The sequence below is a fragment of the Battus philenor genome, unplaced genomic scaffold (assembly GCF_028537555.1).
Source record: "Battus philenor isolate CCGP_79_NKW_IND1 unplaced genomic scaffold, ilBatPhil1.0.hap1 SCAF_8, whole genome shotgun sequence".
NCBI classification, from domain to species: domain Eukaryota; kingdom Metazoa; phylum Arthropoda; class Insecta; order Lepidoptera; family Papilionidae; genus Battus; species Battus philenor.
In genome coordinates, this window is record NW_027181748.1 from 12,005,570 (window position 1) to 12,021,093 (window position 15,524).

The following is a 15,524-nucleotide window of genomic DNA, read 5'->3' on the forward strand; positions in this document are numbered from 1 at the left end:
ACAAAACGTTTAAAAATTACAACTTACGGTAAATCCAAGTCTGGCAGCTCTATGCAAGTGGGTTTCTCCAATACTTTTATTAATAAACCAACTTTTAATTTCTTTTTGTATATCGTGGACGGACTCTGGACTTGGCTTTGGTGCCGCTCGACGTATTTTATTACAATTACTGTCCTCTTTCCTTATCATCTTCTTTTTTTTGCGGATATAATCAAATCCCGAACTGAATTTCCTCCTTCCGAACAAACGCTTAAATCTTCTTTTCGTGGTCACTTCTGCAGTCCCTGCAGTGTTGTTTTCTTCTTTTGCATTGTCTTTATTATCTGGAGTAGGACTCTTTTCTTTCTTTACTTTATTAGCGGAAGAATCTTTTCGTTTTGTATTAAACGTTTTCATCAAACTATTTCTCTTTTTTAAACGCAATAAGCGTCCTTTGGCGTCGTTACGTTTGAGCGATTTAGTACTTCTTAAGCCATCCCTTATTGAGCTAGACCTTCTTTTGAGCTTCTCTTTTGGGATTTTCCGTGACTTAAATTTTGGTTTTGTTTCTGGTTCTTTTTTTACTTCAGTTATGCTTTCTTCTTCCTGCTCATGTACTTCTTCATTTCGAAAGGAGCTCGGTGGAGCAGATGCTGGTCTTTCGTCTCCAAATACTTCTTTAATTGTAGCTCGTTGTTTAAGTACTCTACTTTCTGTTCGCGTTCTTGATTTTAATATGACTGGTGCAAATTCTTCTGTAGCGCCTATTAAACCTTCGGTATTCTCGATAAAGGCATGTCGAAATGCCGCTACAGTTTCTTTTCTAAATGCCCCTAAATAAAATATATCTTCCATAAGCTTTTCTTTTTTTGTACTTAGTCTCCCTTTATTACCATTTTTCACAAGACCCAAACTTGGAGTCGGCAACAATTCTGTGACATTAGAATTTTTAACAATAATTTTGGCAGTTTTTTCCTCTTTATCTTTTGATTTCTTTTTTGATTCATCTTTTTTACCACATTTTTGAATTAAAACATCCACAATTGAGCTAGATTTCTTCTTTACTTTAGTGGCAGAAAAAACAGTTGATGTCGAAGCTTCTGAATCGTAGTGAAGACGGTTTGGTACTGAACAACTAGAATTAGAATCTAAGTCACTGTCTAAAGTCATTTTGTCCGGTCTTCTAGCATAAAGATCATCCGTGGCTGCAGATTGTGCTGACGAAGGCGCAGGAGATAAAGGCACCGGGTCCAAGTCGGGGAGAGAAGTTGAGCCTCGTGAAAATAAGTTCCCGGTGCCTTTAACAAATGGGCCTCCGGATCCCCCTCGAGGAATAGCTATTAATCTTGTAGGCATACGAAGAGACCGCTTGTATTTATAAAGCTCTTCTTCCCAGCCCGGGTGGAAGTCAGAACCATCTCCAAAACCAGGTTTTCGGATTGGTGTAGAACTATTGCTAGCACTACTTGTGTCATGTTTCTTTGATGGAGATGATTTTGTTGGAGTTTTATTAGCTGGCTCACTTTTACTTTCCTCTGTTTTATTAACTTTGCGTACACGGAGTCTACTTGCAACACTCATGTCATCATCTTCACTGTCTGAACTTGAATTATCTTTTTGTTTCCCACTTTTACTATCAGTAGATGATGGTTTTGCTTTTGTATTCGTCATTAGTCTGTTAATTTTACCTTTAGATTGTTTATTTAATTTATCTTTTGGTACAGAATCTGTAGACTTTCTAGTATTAACACTAACACGTTCGTCACAACACTCTAGTTTAACATATGCGGATTTTTCTGATAAATCTTTTAACATCTGATATTTAAGCTGCCGCTGTACTTTTTCTTTCATTATTTTACTTTTTATAAGAGGTTCATCGTCGTCTGTAGATTCCGCTTCTTCTTTAATTATTGTCTTAATTGATACATTATCTTTTTCGACAACTGTTCCAGAACATGTCGGTTCTTGTTCTTTCTTTTCTAACTTAGTTTTTCCTTTTCCTTGTGGCTTGGGTTTTGGAAGTTTCTCATTTTCTTTTCCATCTTTTTTTCCTTCGTTTTTGTTGTTTTCGTTTTCATTAGGACTATTAATATTTAAAGTTTCTTCGTTGACACTTACATTAATTATTTCAGTCTCCGTTTTATCAACATCGTCAACGGGTTCTTGTTTAATTTCAACAACGACTGATGTTGTTTTATCTGCACGACCTTCTTCCACTGACTCGTCAGTCGTGCAATTATGAGTTTTTATTTCACTCTCCGTCTCCGATGTATTATTTCTATACCTATGAGATTTCTTACGAAGGCATCCTGTTTTAAGTTGTTCCATAAAATTGTCACAAGCACTTGCCCAATCTAAATCTTCCGGCGGGGACGCATCTAATGGTGTATAGCTTTCAGATTCTAAACTTCCTAAGATATTTTCTGTCTTAATAGGCGTCACAGCGTCTTTTTCTATTTCCTCAATATTCATAGGTTCTGTCTTAACATCAGTGATAAATTCGTCAAGTGGTTTTTCGTTTTTTATTACAGATTCCAATCTTAAGTTGTCTTCTCTGATTTGATTAAACAGATGTTGTTTTTGAGACTTTGGAAGTAACTTTATTTTGTCTGAATCGGAAGTCCCTGCTTCTTGCGGCTTGTCAGGCTTTTGATTGTTATCCTGAGATGGTGGCATAACCTTTAATTCTGCTTTAGTTCTTATTCTAGAAGCAACATCACTTTCTGGCGATTTACTTTTTGGGTCTGTGTTTTCACATTTTTGATAATCTGAGTCACGGGCTATAGAGTCTACAGCTTTAGGCATTTGAATATGATGACTTAGTGTGGCGACAGTTTGGTTTTTTTGGCCTTTCGTGTTAAGTTTATTTGTTGTTTCGACTTCGCCGTCTTTTGTTAAATCTGTTATTTCAATAACGGAATCATCTATGTCATCTATGACGATGAGATCAGGAATTTGCCGCGTAGGTCTTCCTTGTTCAACGTATCCTGTTTGTTTAGTTTCTAAACTATTACGCAAAATACTTAAAACGCTTTTATTTGCGGGACCATTTTGTGTATCTATATAATGAGGATGCACATCTCTATGGCTCGGAATTTTTTGAATTACGTGACGGCTACTAGACGGAATTCTGTCGTGATAATGAGCGTGATAATCACTTATTTCACGATTAATCTTATCCGGATAGAGATTACGCGTGTGCCTTTGACTTGTATGTGGATGTTGTTCACGATACATATTTGCAGCAACAACTCTCTTTTGATCATTTTGATAGGCTTCAAACCTTTTATGACTGCTATAACTGTATACGGGTCGGCTCATCAACTCGTGTTGTTCACGGGCTGACTGGGACATACGTTCTATTCGACTGTCTGAAGTCCATGTTTCATATCTTACTAGTTTTTCAGGAATGTTACTCACAATTGGCCCTGCAAGTCGTTTACGTTCTTCAATAACAATTTGAGGATCTTCGCGAATTCTTTCTGCTTGTCTTTCATCCGCGACTGATCTAGTGAGATCTATTCTAGGAACATAATCAGCTCTTGGATTAACAGGACCATTATATTTACTACGCTCAGTAAAAACTTGATGACGAGATTCTACAGGATACGAAACTCTTTCGGCAACCGGTCTTGCAGTTTCGTAAGCTCCATTATAACGAACAGATTGAGGAGGAGTAGCACAGTTATGATTTGTGTTTCTATCGCGGTACTGGGTAAAATCAGGCGCAAAATCTACTTTATGAGATACAACATAACCTGGTAATGGTGGTACATTTCGATTACTTGAGCTTGGCCGAGATTGCAATTGAAGTGTTTTATTCTCCAAAGATACTGAATCTATGTTATCGTCCTGTGTTGTAGAAGAATCTGCAGAATTTTTAACAGTTTTTACAGATAGGTCTAGAGGGGATTCCCTCTTTTGTTTGGTTTTATTCAATTCATTTACCAGTGATGTTACCGACACAGTCATTCGTGTTTGCTGGTTAGCGTACCCAGCCTTTATTGATGATCGAGAAGGTGAGGTTTGAACTTGATTTGCTCCTGAATATTCATAGTTTTTCTTTGGAGCAACAGCTGGACGGTATGGTGTTCTTGGCTGAAGTGCGGTATTATTATGGACCACCGGCATAGGCGCACTTGGTGCGTATCGTACACTAGATGTCGAGGGCGAGGAATATTGGTAACTGGGTCTGCTCTCAACGGACCTACTTTTACTATGGAAGCCTACACGCGGGGTTACCCGTGTAACTTCATTGCTAATTGGTAAGGTTTGAGGAGGCGCACGGTCTTGAGGTCTAGCTGGATAATTAAGAACTTCTATGCCACTATGCTTGTATTGAGGAAGCGTTTCGACGCGATGATTTTGCATAGGCTGTGGCGTTGTGAGTGTAGGTCTGTATCCAGAATATGCCTGTTGAGGGTCATACTTCCTTTGTGGAATCGGCGGATGTCTCTCAAAATGCGAGGCGCGTGAGATCGATGACTCCCGTCGATGGACTAGTGGCAGATAAGCTTGTGTTGGACGTCCATCTAACGTAGCCACCCTTTGTGTCGGAGGTGTTGTTTGTGGGTGATGTATTGGAGGAACACGATCATTGTGTGGTGGAGGGGGCTGCGCGGCTTGCATGGGATAGCGTGACGTCGGTGGGCTATGCACTGCAGCTTCGCGGAGACGCGTAGCGGAATGCTGCGGTAACACACTTGATAGTCTTGCGTAAGTCTGTGGACTGTGTCGCGCAGTGGCTGGCTGAGGAGATGGTACCGGCGGACCGTTCGAGCTTCTGCCGCTTTCGTGAATTGTAGATTCATACTGGTATCGTGAATATGATTCCGGGGGACGCGACGAAGAGTACGGATCCGGCGGCCTGCTGGGGGTGTATTGGTCCGGTGGCCTCACCGTTGGCGTTTGTACTCGCTGAACGGACGGTCTGTATTGTACGTGTTGTTCTATCTGTGGTTCGGATAGGTTTGGCGGCGGAAGCGTAAGGGGTGCGGCAGACGGGGGCCTTGCGGGGGAAGGACAAGGCGCAGCCGGCGCCGGAGCGGGCGAAGGCAACGTACGCGGCGTGGGCTTGCGAATGATATGCGAAGGCGGTGAAAGAGCACCCATTGCTTCTTCCTCGTCGTCTGGATCTGGCATTTCGCGCCTTTTTTCAGCGGCTTCTCGCATAACGGTCGCTTTATGAATTATATGAGGCTCAGGCTCAATAGGCTCTGATGGAGGCCTCGGAGGTGGAGCGATAGGCGAGGGTCCTGGAGTTGACGGCGGAGCAGCGGCAGCCGACGGCGGACGTGACGAAGGCGCGGGAGCTCCGGACAGAGCCGGCGCGCCTTCTTCTGGTGGAGGCGCACCCGCTGGCCATACGGGTTGGCCACTGCCCTCGGCCTGAGCTTGTTTGGGTAGCCCCATGAAGTACTGGCGCGTCCCTTCCACCACATTATTAAAACCGTAGTCCATAATATGCACTACGTCTGCGCACCGTCTGAAAATAAAAAAAGACGTTTTGTTTTACAAACTACAAACGAGTTTAACCTGATTATGAGAATACAAAAAGGTTTATTCAGGATAAACTACAAAGCGATACATATTGAGCGTAAAGTTTTCGAAGTTGGGGTCGTTACACGCCAGTTGCCCTTGTGCGTACTTCGCCCTCGCTCGCCCGTCTGCCAAGTAAACACGCACACAATGAAATGTTTCCGCGATACGTAAGCGGACCACTATAAAGTTTACTCACCTCGCCCTAAAACGCGAATTAATTAGCGCCATCAATTACATATTTATATAAACAATGCTAAGTCTTTAAGGTACACTACACTACGGTACATACATTACTCGTTTAATATATGCTTTATGACTGATAGAGTTAGGTCGAATTCAAATTGAACTGAAGGTAAGTCAATGTGGCGATTTGTTTGTATAGCGTTGTCGGATGCAGTGAGGTCCGGGAAGCAAAGGGCGGAAGCTGTCTCCGTGGCGACCGCCCCAATCGATTGCATCCCTAGACGAAGCCACCCATCGCCGCCACGTGGCTTTCAATCAACCTTTCGTCCTCGTCATACCTATAACGCGATCGTACATTACGCTTAACTGATAATACAACATACATATATTGTATATGCAAAGTTTCTTTATGTTTATCATTGTTAGTTAATACAGTTTTAATTTATTATCTATCGTATTCTTTATTTTAAATCCTTTGCAGGAGGTTTAGATTAGTGACAACAGCCGTTAACCATATTTCATAAAGATATTTCAGATGTGATTTAATGTATTGTACATAATGGATCAGTTTTTATGTAAAATACAATTTAATGATTTCCTTTAAGCTTCTAATAATGACATAAATTTTGTTTTGGCATGATCGATTTGTACTTTTCATGTTAAATTTTCGTCCATTTATGAATATTTTTGACACAATAATTGGATATAATAAAAATATTTAATATTTATTCTCAGCAAATAATTCAAAAATACGCGGTAACGTATCAACGAAGAAGATAATTTCCGGTTAGACGTACAAATATAAACGTAAAATATGTCAGAGTGGGAAAAATGCCAAGAATAACCAACCATACGTACGTATTTATCGGGGAGGAACGATGCGTAAATAAATAACAAACAAAAGCTAACACGTTGCCAGTTCTGCTCAACAAGTGACGTAATGTACTTCTTCACTAAAGCCTATTTAAAAGATACACGTGTATAACAAGCGCTCACACTCGCATGGTTTATTACTCGTTCACATTCGTTCGATAATATGTCGCGAAAATGTAGAAGTGGAAATATTTTTATTATGAATTTGCATTAACCACATATATATGTAAATCAAATAAACAGTTTTAATATGAAATAGATAAAAAGTGATGATCAAAATGCGCGAGTGATCACAAACGTGTAACTCGGAATAGAACACGTACCGGGACGAATGACCCTGGATGAGTGAGAAATATTTCAATCGTCTGACTCATTTATCAACAGGACAGCGAAATATAATTCGAGAATGACAATAGATCCTATTCTAGAACGTTTTAAATTTATATTCAGATCCAAAATTAATATAAATAATATATGGCGAGATTGGCTATAATTGAATAATTTTTGAAGAGGAGAATGTATAACTCATTTGCCTTACAACATCCTATCAAAAAAATCAATGGTTTCAAAAATAATGATTAATTATATCAACATAGTAAAAAAACGGAATTTTATTCGGAGACTTCGTACTGCCGAAAGTTATCGGCCCGTTTTAAATATAGATTAATGTACAAGATTTTAGAGTGATCAATTTCATAGCGGATAATTGGAAATATGTAAAATTAGTAAGTAAAACATGTGTAGATATTTTGCCGACAAATTAAACAATTAATACATTCACTCCTTTAAAGCTTTTACACTTTTAACCAATTATGTAAACGAAAGACTGAGATTTATGTATATTTTAGCGTGATAATCATATTCTTAGTGTATATCACGTGTCACTACGTATATGTGTAAAATTAACTTTACAATGTACTTACATACTTATATATATTATATTATAATATGGATAGATGGAGAAGTGTTGCCTTCGTTAAAAAATAAAGCACTTTTAGCCGAGCGCAAATGTAGCCAACTAATCTAACAGTTTTATTTTTGGTTCTATCCTGATCTAACTTCTCCAATTCTCATTGCTTTATTTTATTTTAACAGTTATTAAAAAGATACGTTTTTACATATATATTTTGTGAACTGTGATTTTCCCTTGCAATCGATTAATAGAAAGAATTGTAAGGTAATTAGTTAAAATAACAATAACAATTACAATAATAACATTAGGAAAAAAAATAGACGAACCAATCAATAATAAATTGGTATTGCTTGAAATTAAATTCCACGCAATTTGCTCAGGCATTATTTAAGAAGAACTTTAGCAGATAATATATGCCTCATTGTAATGTTTGAATCAGCAGAATTCATAGTTTTTTTTTTCATATCATAAATACTTAAAACATATAGGCCTTAAATCTATGTGGGAGGTTTTATTTGTCAATATATGATTTGATTTGATATAGGATGATTGGTTATAGTTATAAAAGTTTTAAAGCGGTAAATATATTTTTACTTTTGCTGTCAATTAATAAATGATACGCCCTGTTTAAAAATTAATGGTTTCGGAAATAATTAAAATCGTAATTGTAATATAAGAAGCGTTTTAAAATTCGTATTACTACATATCATAATCCATTATTATTTACTACGTGTCAGACAGACTTTGTACTATCAAGTTATTGGCCTATCGCATCTTATTTAAAAAAATATTAATGTAACATATTTCATAACAACCACTTTATATAGCAATTGGAAATAGGTGGATAAGCTTTTAAGCTTTTTACTGACAAATAAGCTATATTCTCACCACTATGAAGCTATTATAACAATAACCAATCACTCTGTATATCTGGAGTGAAAGTTGCGAAGTTTAACTCATGTATGGTCAGACATCGGTAGATTAGAAATCGATTAGGAACACAAAGAGATAGTTTGTAAGTGAATGAGTTAGAATGGAACCTACCTTGAAACGAGAGCTGCTACCCTGCTTGATGCGAGTGACTATTTGGAGATGTATTCATGACTTCGCAGTTTCTATTTCCGCCGCCTGCAAAAATATATAAATATTTAAATGCATGCATGCACATCAACGTTTCGATGATCTGTAAGCAAGGTTATTTAAAAATAGAATATATAACGTTTCTCTAAGCGTCTTTGATACATACGCCACCTGCCTCGGATATTTATAAAGGTTCTAACTTCAACCGGCCAGGTACCTTTAACGATTCGATGGAAAAGATAATTTTTTCATACGTCTATTTTTATTTCTCGGGTTCACTCACATATTTCGTAAAGAAAAAAAATATTTAGAACAAACAGCATTTGTAATATTAATATAAAAATGGCTAAAGAATGTTTTCTGTAAAGTTATTCGCTACAATTTTTAGGTTTATCTAGATTGCAAAATATTGACAACTAATATAGACAGTGACTATAAAAAAAACCGTCTGACTTTGTTGTAAACTTTTACCAGATCAGTACGCGTTTGGAACCCTTGTAGCTTGCCTTTATAGAGGTGTTCATTCTAATAAAGCTAGAAAATTGGATAACTAAGAAATCATAACATGCAATAACAATGTTTTCGGAGATATAATCAATATCATTAATCATTATACTAATTCTGTAATCAAATTTTTTGAAAAGTAAATGATTACTTTTGATATTTATTGACTGTCAATAGTAAATTCTACTATTTTGTTATTTTTTTTGTTTGCAAAAGTCTAAATAAAGTAAAGTCATGGTTGTTCTTAATAATCATGTATTATTTTAAATAAAAACAAGAATATGGCTATTTTTTTAATTTTATATTAGCTTTATCATATATGTGGAATGTTATCCTAAGTTAACTGCATCATAAAACATACAAAAGAAGTAATAAAAGAATAGAAGAATATTTAGTGTTAAAAGCTATAAAGCTTTTACATCTATCGCTCTGTATAATAAATAGCTGACTTCATCGAATGCATTAAAAGGTCAATGTCAAAATAGACAACAATGAAATCGGTTAATAAAAAGCCCTTTTTCGTAAATACATTCCTACTGATGTGGATGTGCATGGACATTGGCCTACATCCACATCCGCCGGCAACCGATTCAGCACATCGTATGAATTGACTTGTAAAACGTTGATATTGTTGAATAAAAAACAACATAATAGTACTTTGCATAGCGTTGTGGCAGATCTGTTATATAATAGGCCGCGTCAAACTCTTATTGATACCGTTTTTATTTATTTCGATTCAAAAAACCACAAAACTGTACAATTAAATAAATTACTTAATAGATGTGTCTTAAATTATTGTCATTAATTAGTCGTTTAATGCCATTAATTCAATAACTTACGTATTATTATTTGTTTCTTTTTGTTAACCGTACTTATGATAACTTAAAATTGATGTGTACATCTCATTTATTCAGATTAATTTTTAGACGGATTTAGCTTAGTTTTATATTTTTTGAATTTCGAATTAAGCTCTAGTGAAATAAAACTTTTCAGAACTAGATTTATGATACTTGACACACGATCGCAAGCACGATTAATAAAGTAAACCTTCTTTGTTATTATCGATTATTCGACATTCCGAAAATACTTGTAACATAAAAAATCTATTTATTATCATATTATTTGATAGACGCCCATTGCAAGGCATAGCCGTCCCTGAAGATAGTCAGGATGACCAGTCTTAGGCTGCTCGCATTCAGCGACTACCCGCGACATTGACTGTCGTTGGTCTACCTAGTTTGAGGTCTACCCGCATTTCTTCTATCAGCTAACTCACAGCCGCCACGCAAGAACCTACTAGCTTTCTTCTACAATCTTAGTACTACATGTAATACAATATATATATATATATATATATACACATGTAAATACAGTATTAAGAGTTTAACATGAAGTACGAAAAGCGGGATGAGAAAAAGAATAGAACAGACAGAGACAGGTAATAAGGGAAATTAAAACCCCCCCTCTCTAATACAATAAAACTAACCAACGCGGTTTGCGTTTCTTCAACAATATAACTGAAACACTCAGTGCAATTAACATCAAAGTCACGACAACCGACAAGGTCATGAATACCGTTGTATTTTAACAAATTTTTAATAATTAAATTTTAACAAATAATAAGACGAGCAGTGGTAGCAATGGTAGTGGTCATAGACAATGATTTCGACGTAAGTTGCGAGTTCAATTATGAAAAGGCGACCTACGTTGAAATGCTCTTTGAATAAATGATACCACAACGCCATTGGTAACAAAAGATAATGGGACACTTCATGAAAAGATCCGTTCAGATACCGAAACAAGTGGTTGATAACAGGTTAGTATATGGTAGAAACATGAAACAATAAATAAAATATTTAATTTATCCTTGCAAATAAATAACATTAGATGTTATAGCTGTCCTATAACCAAATTTCCTGAGACATTCATAACCTAGATCTTTAAATAGTTTGTGGCGCTATATTAAATTTAGCATAATCTCATATTTACGACGGTCACGATAGCGTGCGGGCCTTTCTACATAAACCAATTTTTCAACGGACGCACAAACAAGTCGGCTGTTTACACATGTGTGCAACTATTTACGTACAACGCTCACAGCTGTGCCGGGTCATTGACCTCGACGCGCGCGAAACAAGGTGAATCGTAAGTCCATCGGTTTTTGTCTCGTCGGTGAAACATGATTCCTCAATTTTTTTAATGAACATAGACAATTCATTTCAATATCATTATGCAAACATGCACGTGTAACTATTTTTTTTCCTTTTTTGCCGAATTAAGTCCCAATTCTACACCGGAAAAAATAATTGTAATAGTAATACTACGAACCATACAAATATAGAGTCCTTAAAAAAACTATTTTAATATACTACACAAATATTTATAAATAATTTAGAAATATTTTTGCATGGTCGATACCGCCATTCTTTGTCGATCACATGCCATGTTCTACGTAGAATCATATCAATATTCTGTTGAACAGAGGTATCGTGTTTAAACAACAAAACGTCTAATAACAAAGAATTTCTAAAGTCAATTAGTTTTGAGAAAAAAGGCTGTAATTATATCATAATTATCGTCTTTTTATTATGTTAGAATAGTTTACGGAATCTAATTGGTAAAGCTATTTAGAGTGGTGTCATTTATAACATCAACAACATCAAATATTATATTCAGACTATTTTATTCGTTTCGTTCCGTTCAAAATTTAAAAATGACTAGACTCTTGCAATTTAAGTCTCTAATTATTGTGTATATGATTTAGATATACATATGAACAGGCAAGTTAAGGTAAATTCTGATGAATTACAAATATTTTGACCGGAATTTGTCGTAAGAAACATAATATGTTATTCAGTTTCCACGAAACGGTGACGCATAGTCCATTCGAATAATATAAATACATTGGAATCGGTATTTTGTTATTGTTGATTCATTTAGAACCCGCACTTCGTTCACGTGAAATATTTGTTAACTTTCACTTGCTCTGAAATAACAAGAACTACGTCAGCTAAAATCGTCGCTTTTTCACTAAAGCGATTACATAATTTTCATAAATCACAACCTTAAAATGAATGTAATTTCGATTTTTGTGTGTATAATCGATCCTACCTTGCTAACTACGTTCAATATATCTGGTGAAACGGAGTTGTGTGAGTGAATACGGGGTTAGCTCGTCAGATAGTATGGAAGAATAACTATCTACCGGTTTGAAAGCTCTCATAGTGAAACTGGGCTAATGAGACATGCCATCTTGCATCTCGAAGTGTCGATCGCAAACGCTGTATCACAAGATTTCATGTTTCAAAAACGTAAGAGCGTCATTGCTATGTAAACAAAGCTTGTTACTCAATATCCAGGGCGGGAGATTGGGCCTTTATTTAGGTACCTTCGAATTTAAATGTTACGACGTTACGCTCAGACACATAGAAGTAATCACCTGAGTGAGAACTTTGAAAGTCTTCTTTTCCTATAGAGTATATAATGACCGAAGACTCGTATGCGAGATCAAATCAGAGATGAGGAGATCTGCAGAAAAACCAAGGTCACCAACGTAACTCTGAGGATTGTTCTTTTGAAGTGGCAGTGGTCGGGGAACATTAGTCGTGCTACCCATAGCCGTTAGAACAGGAAGGTTCTTTAGTGACGACCACGATACGATAAACGCGATGTGGTTAGGCCTTCCAAGCAGGTGGACTGTCGACATAGTTAAAGTCGCTGGATGTGGGCAGCAAAATACCGGTCATAGTGGCGATCCTTAGTAGCCTATACCTTGAAATGGGCGTCCATAAGCTGAAAAGAAAAAGGCTCCTATAAGAGTCGGCGAGATTACTAACTGAAGAGTTTAGGCACAACCCGAGTTTAAGTCACACCCGGAGTAACGCAACCAACGGGACAATCTCTAATCAAATGAAATCCGTTTCGGCCCTGACACGACGCAACCATCACTGAAAGCAACAGAGGCAGAACTACTCGCACCGAGTATTACATTCGTATACGAGTTAACCCAAATGATGTCCGTTTCGTAAGGCGTAGGTTAATCTCGCTAACAAGCCTATTAATTTTCATCTGATATTGTTATAAAGAAATTATTATACATCGTTTATGACTTCAAGGTCCCGTTTCAACCAACATGAACGACATGACGACAAAAAATATTACACAAAGTCAGACAAGCGAATACATTTTAATTCAAACGCTTAATGTACTCAAATAATAATAATAAAACATCGTTAATTTTCATTTAGACTACTTCACAGTGGCTTAAGTTTAATCAAGTAAAACATTAAATTCAGATAATGTGTTTCCAATCTAAAAAGGGTTAAGCAAGGACAATCTTTTTTCACTTCCGAATAAGTTGAGGGAAGAAATAATATTAGAAAACAACTTATTTAAGCATTATTAATATTAGTTTTGCATTCATATATTTTAAAACATACTGTATACAGAATGATAGACTTAAAAGATAGGGTTGAATGTATTTGCTCTCAATTAAGTGTAAGTTGTACACCTTATGCAAAATACAAAATTTTTATTTGTATGTATGTTTTAAATGTGTACTATCTGTCCCTATAGACATTGTACTGCTTAAATTTATTGAACTGTAGCATTCCAATAAAGCTTCAGAAAGATTATATTATACAGAATGTTTGGAAATAAGTGAAAAAAGCTTTTAAAGTTTATTGATGACACCCGAGCTATACATATGCCCCTTCAAAGCTTTTAAAAACATAACCAATCCCCGTGTATATAATTGTTTTTAAAACATTGCAATTACGTTATTTCATCTACAAACATCTTAATGAAATATACCTTTGAAATACAGTCTTTTTAAAGTTTGTTATAAAGATGAGATAGATCGTAATGTACTAGACATTACGAAATCCGTTAAATAATTAAAATAAAATATTATGAGTCTTACATAAACACTCAGTTATGATAGGAGCTCGTTTAATTCCTACCACCTATTCTAGAGCACGTCCCAATGCCTACAGCAAAAAGGGCTGGCAGGGGAGTGAAAATTATGAAATTTCCCCTCGGTCACGCTGCCTAAAACTATATGGGGTGAATATAATTGATTCTGTAGACAAATACGTATCGGGGAAAACGTGCCCGTATGAAGGTGTTTTCCCCTACAGTAAATTACGTTATGGGTAAAATTTATCACGTGAACCTATCAACGATCACTGATAAACATAACAACCAACAAAATGGTAAAATTCTTTTCTGAAGCACTTATGTGGTGAAGCAAAAAACGTGGATATTACTTGAGGCTCCAAATTATTTTACGGACATTTGCCATTATAAACTATATGGCATGTAGTAACCTGGTAAAACGGGAAAATTTGAATTATTTAAAAGATTGTAATATTTATGACAAAGAACGGCTGGTATGGGATTTTGTAGAGCGTTGTCTCTATCGCACGGTGCTTAGACAGCTAACATGTAAATAGAATAGATATCACAATCGATTGGTCTCTAAAAAATATGTAAAGAATATATTTTCGACTAAATATATTTTCAAATTAAATGCCATCATTATCCTTAAGCGGTTTGATGGATATCACATGTCTTTTGTATTTTTTATTAAACATTTTTATTCGTCACAATGTATTTCACACGAAAAATTCTACGATTGCGAAATAATTCCTTCGTCTACCTTTGTAAATTACAAACTTTATAATACTACATATTTTCTTTACACTTAATTCATTATTTACCGATTGTTGGGTTTTTGTAAGGTTATAAAAACCAGTCATGGCTTTAACAGAATAAACGTTTACATCAAAGCAAGGACGTCAGCAAAATGTTGCTATTTAGATACTTCCGTCTCCGTTCAGTGATTTGACCATCAAACTGATCAGTTGAATGCGTAGGTAAACTTTGCCCGTGGGCAGTACATTCGTCACGTGTACCATATTCATGTGTGAGACTTGCCAACCGGTCGAGTACTTGAGCTATTTTTACCGTTAAAGTATTAACGAAAAAGATAAACAATGTTATATTTTGTGTACACATCGCAGCATCATGTCTCACGTTTGTTAATGTTTGTCTAAGAGGAGCTAATAAGAAAAACAAGCTAATAATTAAAGATTTAAAAAAAAAAATGAACTAAGACAATTCTATATAATGCAGCTGTCTAAAGTAGTATAAATATTAGTTAGTAACTTTAAAATAATAAAGGAAATTATTTTATCAATAGTTAAAAGTTGGCTTAGTTTATTAACTACAAATAAAATATGACGGTACTTCAAAAAATCTATAAATATAGATAGGAGGGCTAGCGGGGGCATTGCTCTTCTGACAGCGGTAGCCACAACACGCGCTGCAGAGAACGTTCCAAATTTAATATTTAATATAAGGACTAGAATAATTAATAAATGTTAAAGTAATCTGATTATAAGGTAAAGTGGTTAATGTGTTTCGATAATTACACGATAAATAGCAATTA

General features: G+C 35.8%; 1 protein-coding gene across 4 annotated transcripts in view; it reads right to left on the bottom strand.

Moving 5' to 3' along the window:
* LOC137931696 (uncharacterized) overlaps positions 1–15,524 on the bottom strand; it is a 70,709-nt gene that overhangs the window by 3,425 nt on the left and 51,760 nt on the right. For 3 of the 4 annotated variants that reach the window (XM_068775182.1, XM_068775180.1, XM_068775181.1), the window contains 2 exons: positions 8,534–8,617; positions 28–5,464 (listed from right to left, as the gene is read on the bottom strand). In XM_068775182.1, the coding sequence (XP_068631283.1) occupies positions 28–5,439 (5,412 nt within the window). In that variant the 5' untranslated portion in view covers positions 5,440–5,464; positions 8,534–8,617. The remainder of the gene's footprint in view (positions 1–27; positions 5,465–8,533; positions 8,618–15,524) is intronic. The other variant, XM_068775183.1, reaches the window with a different exon arrangement.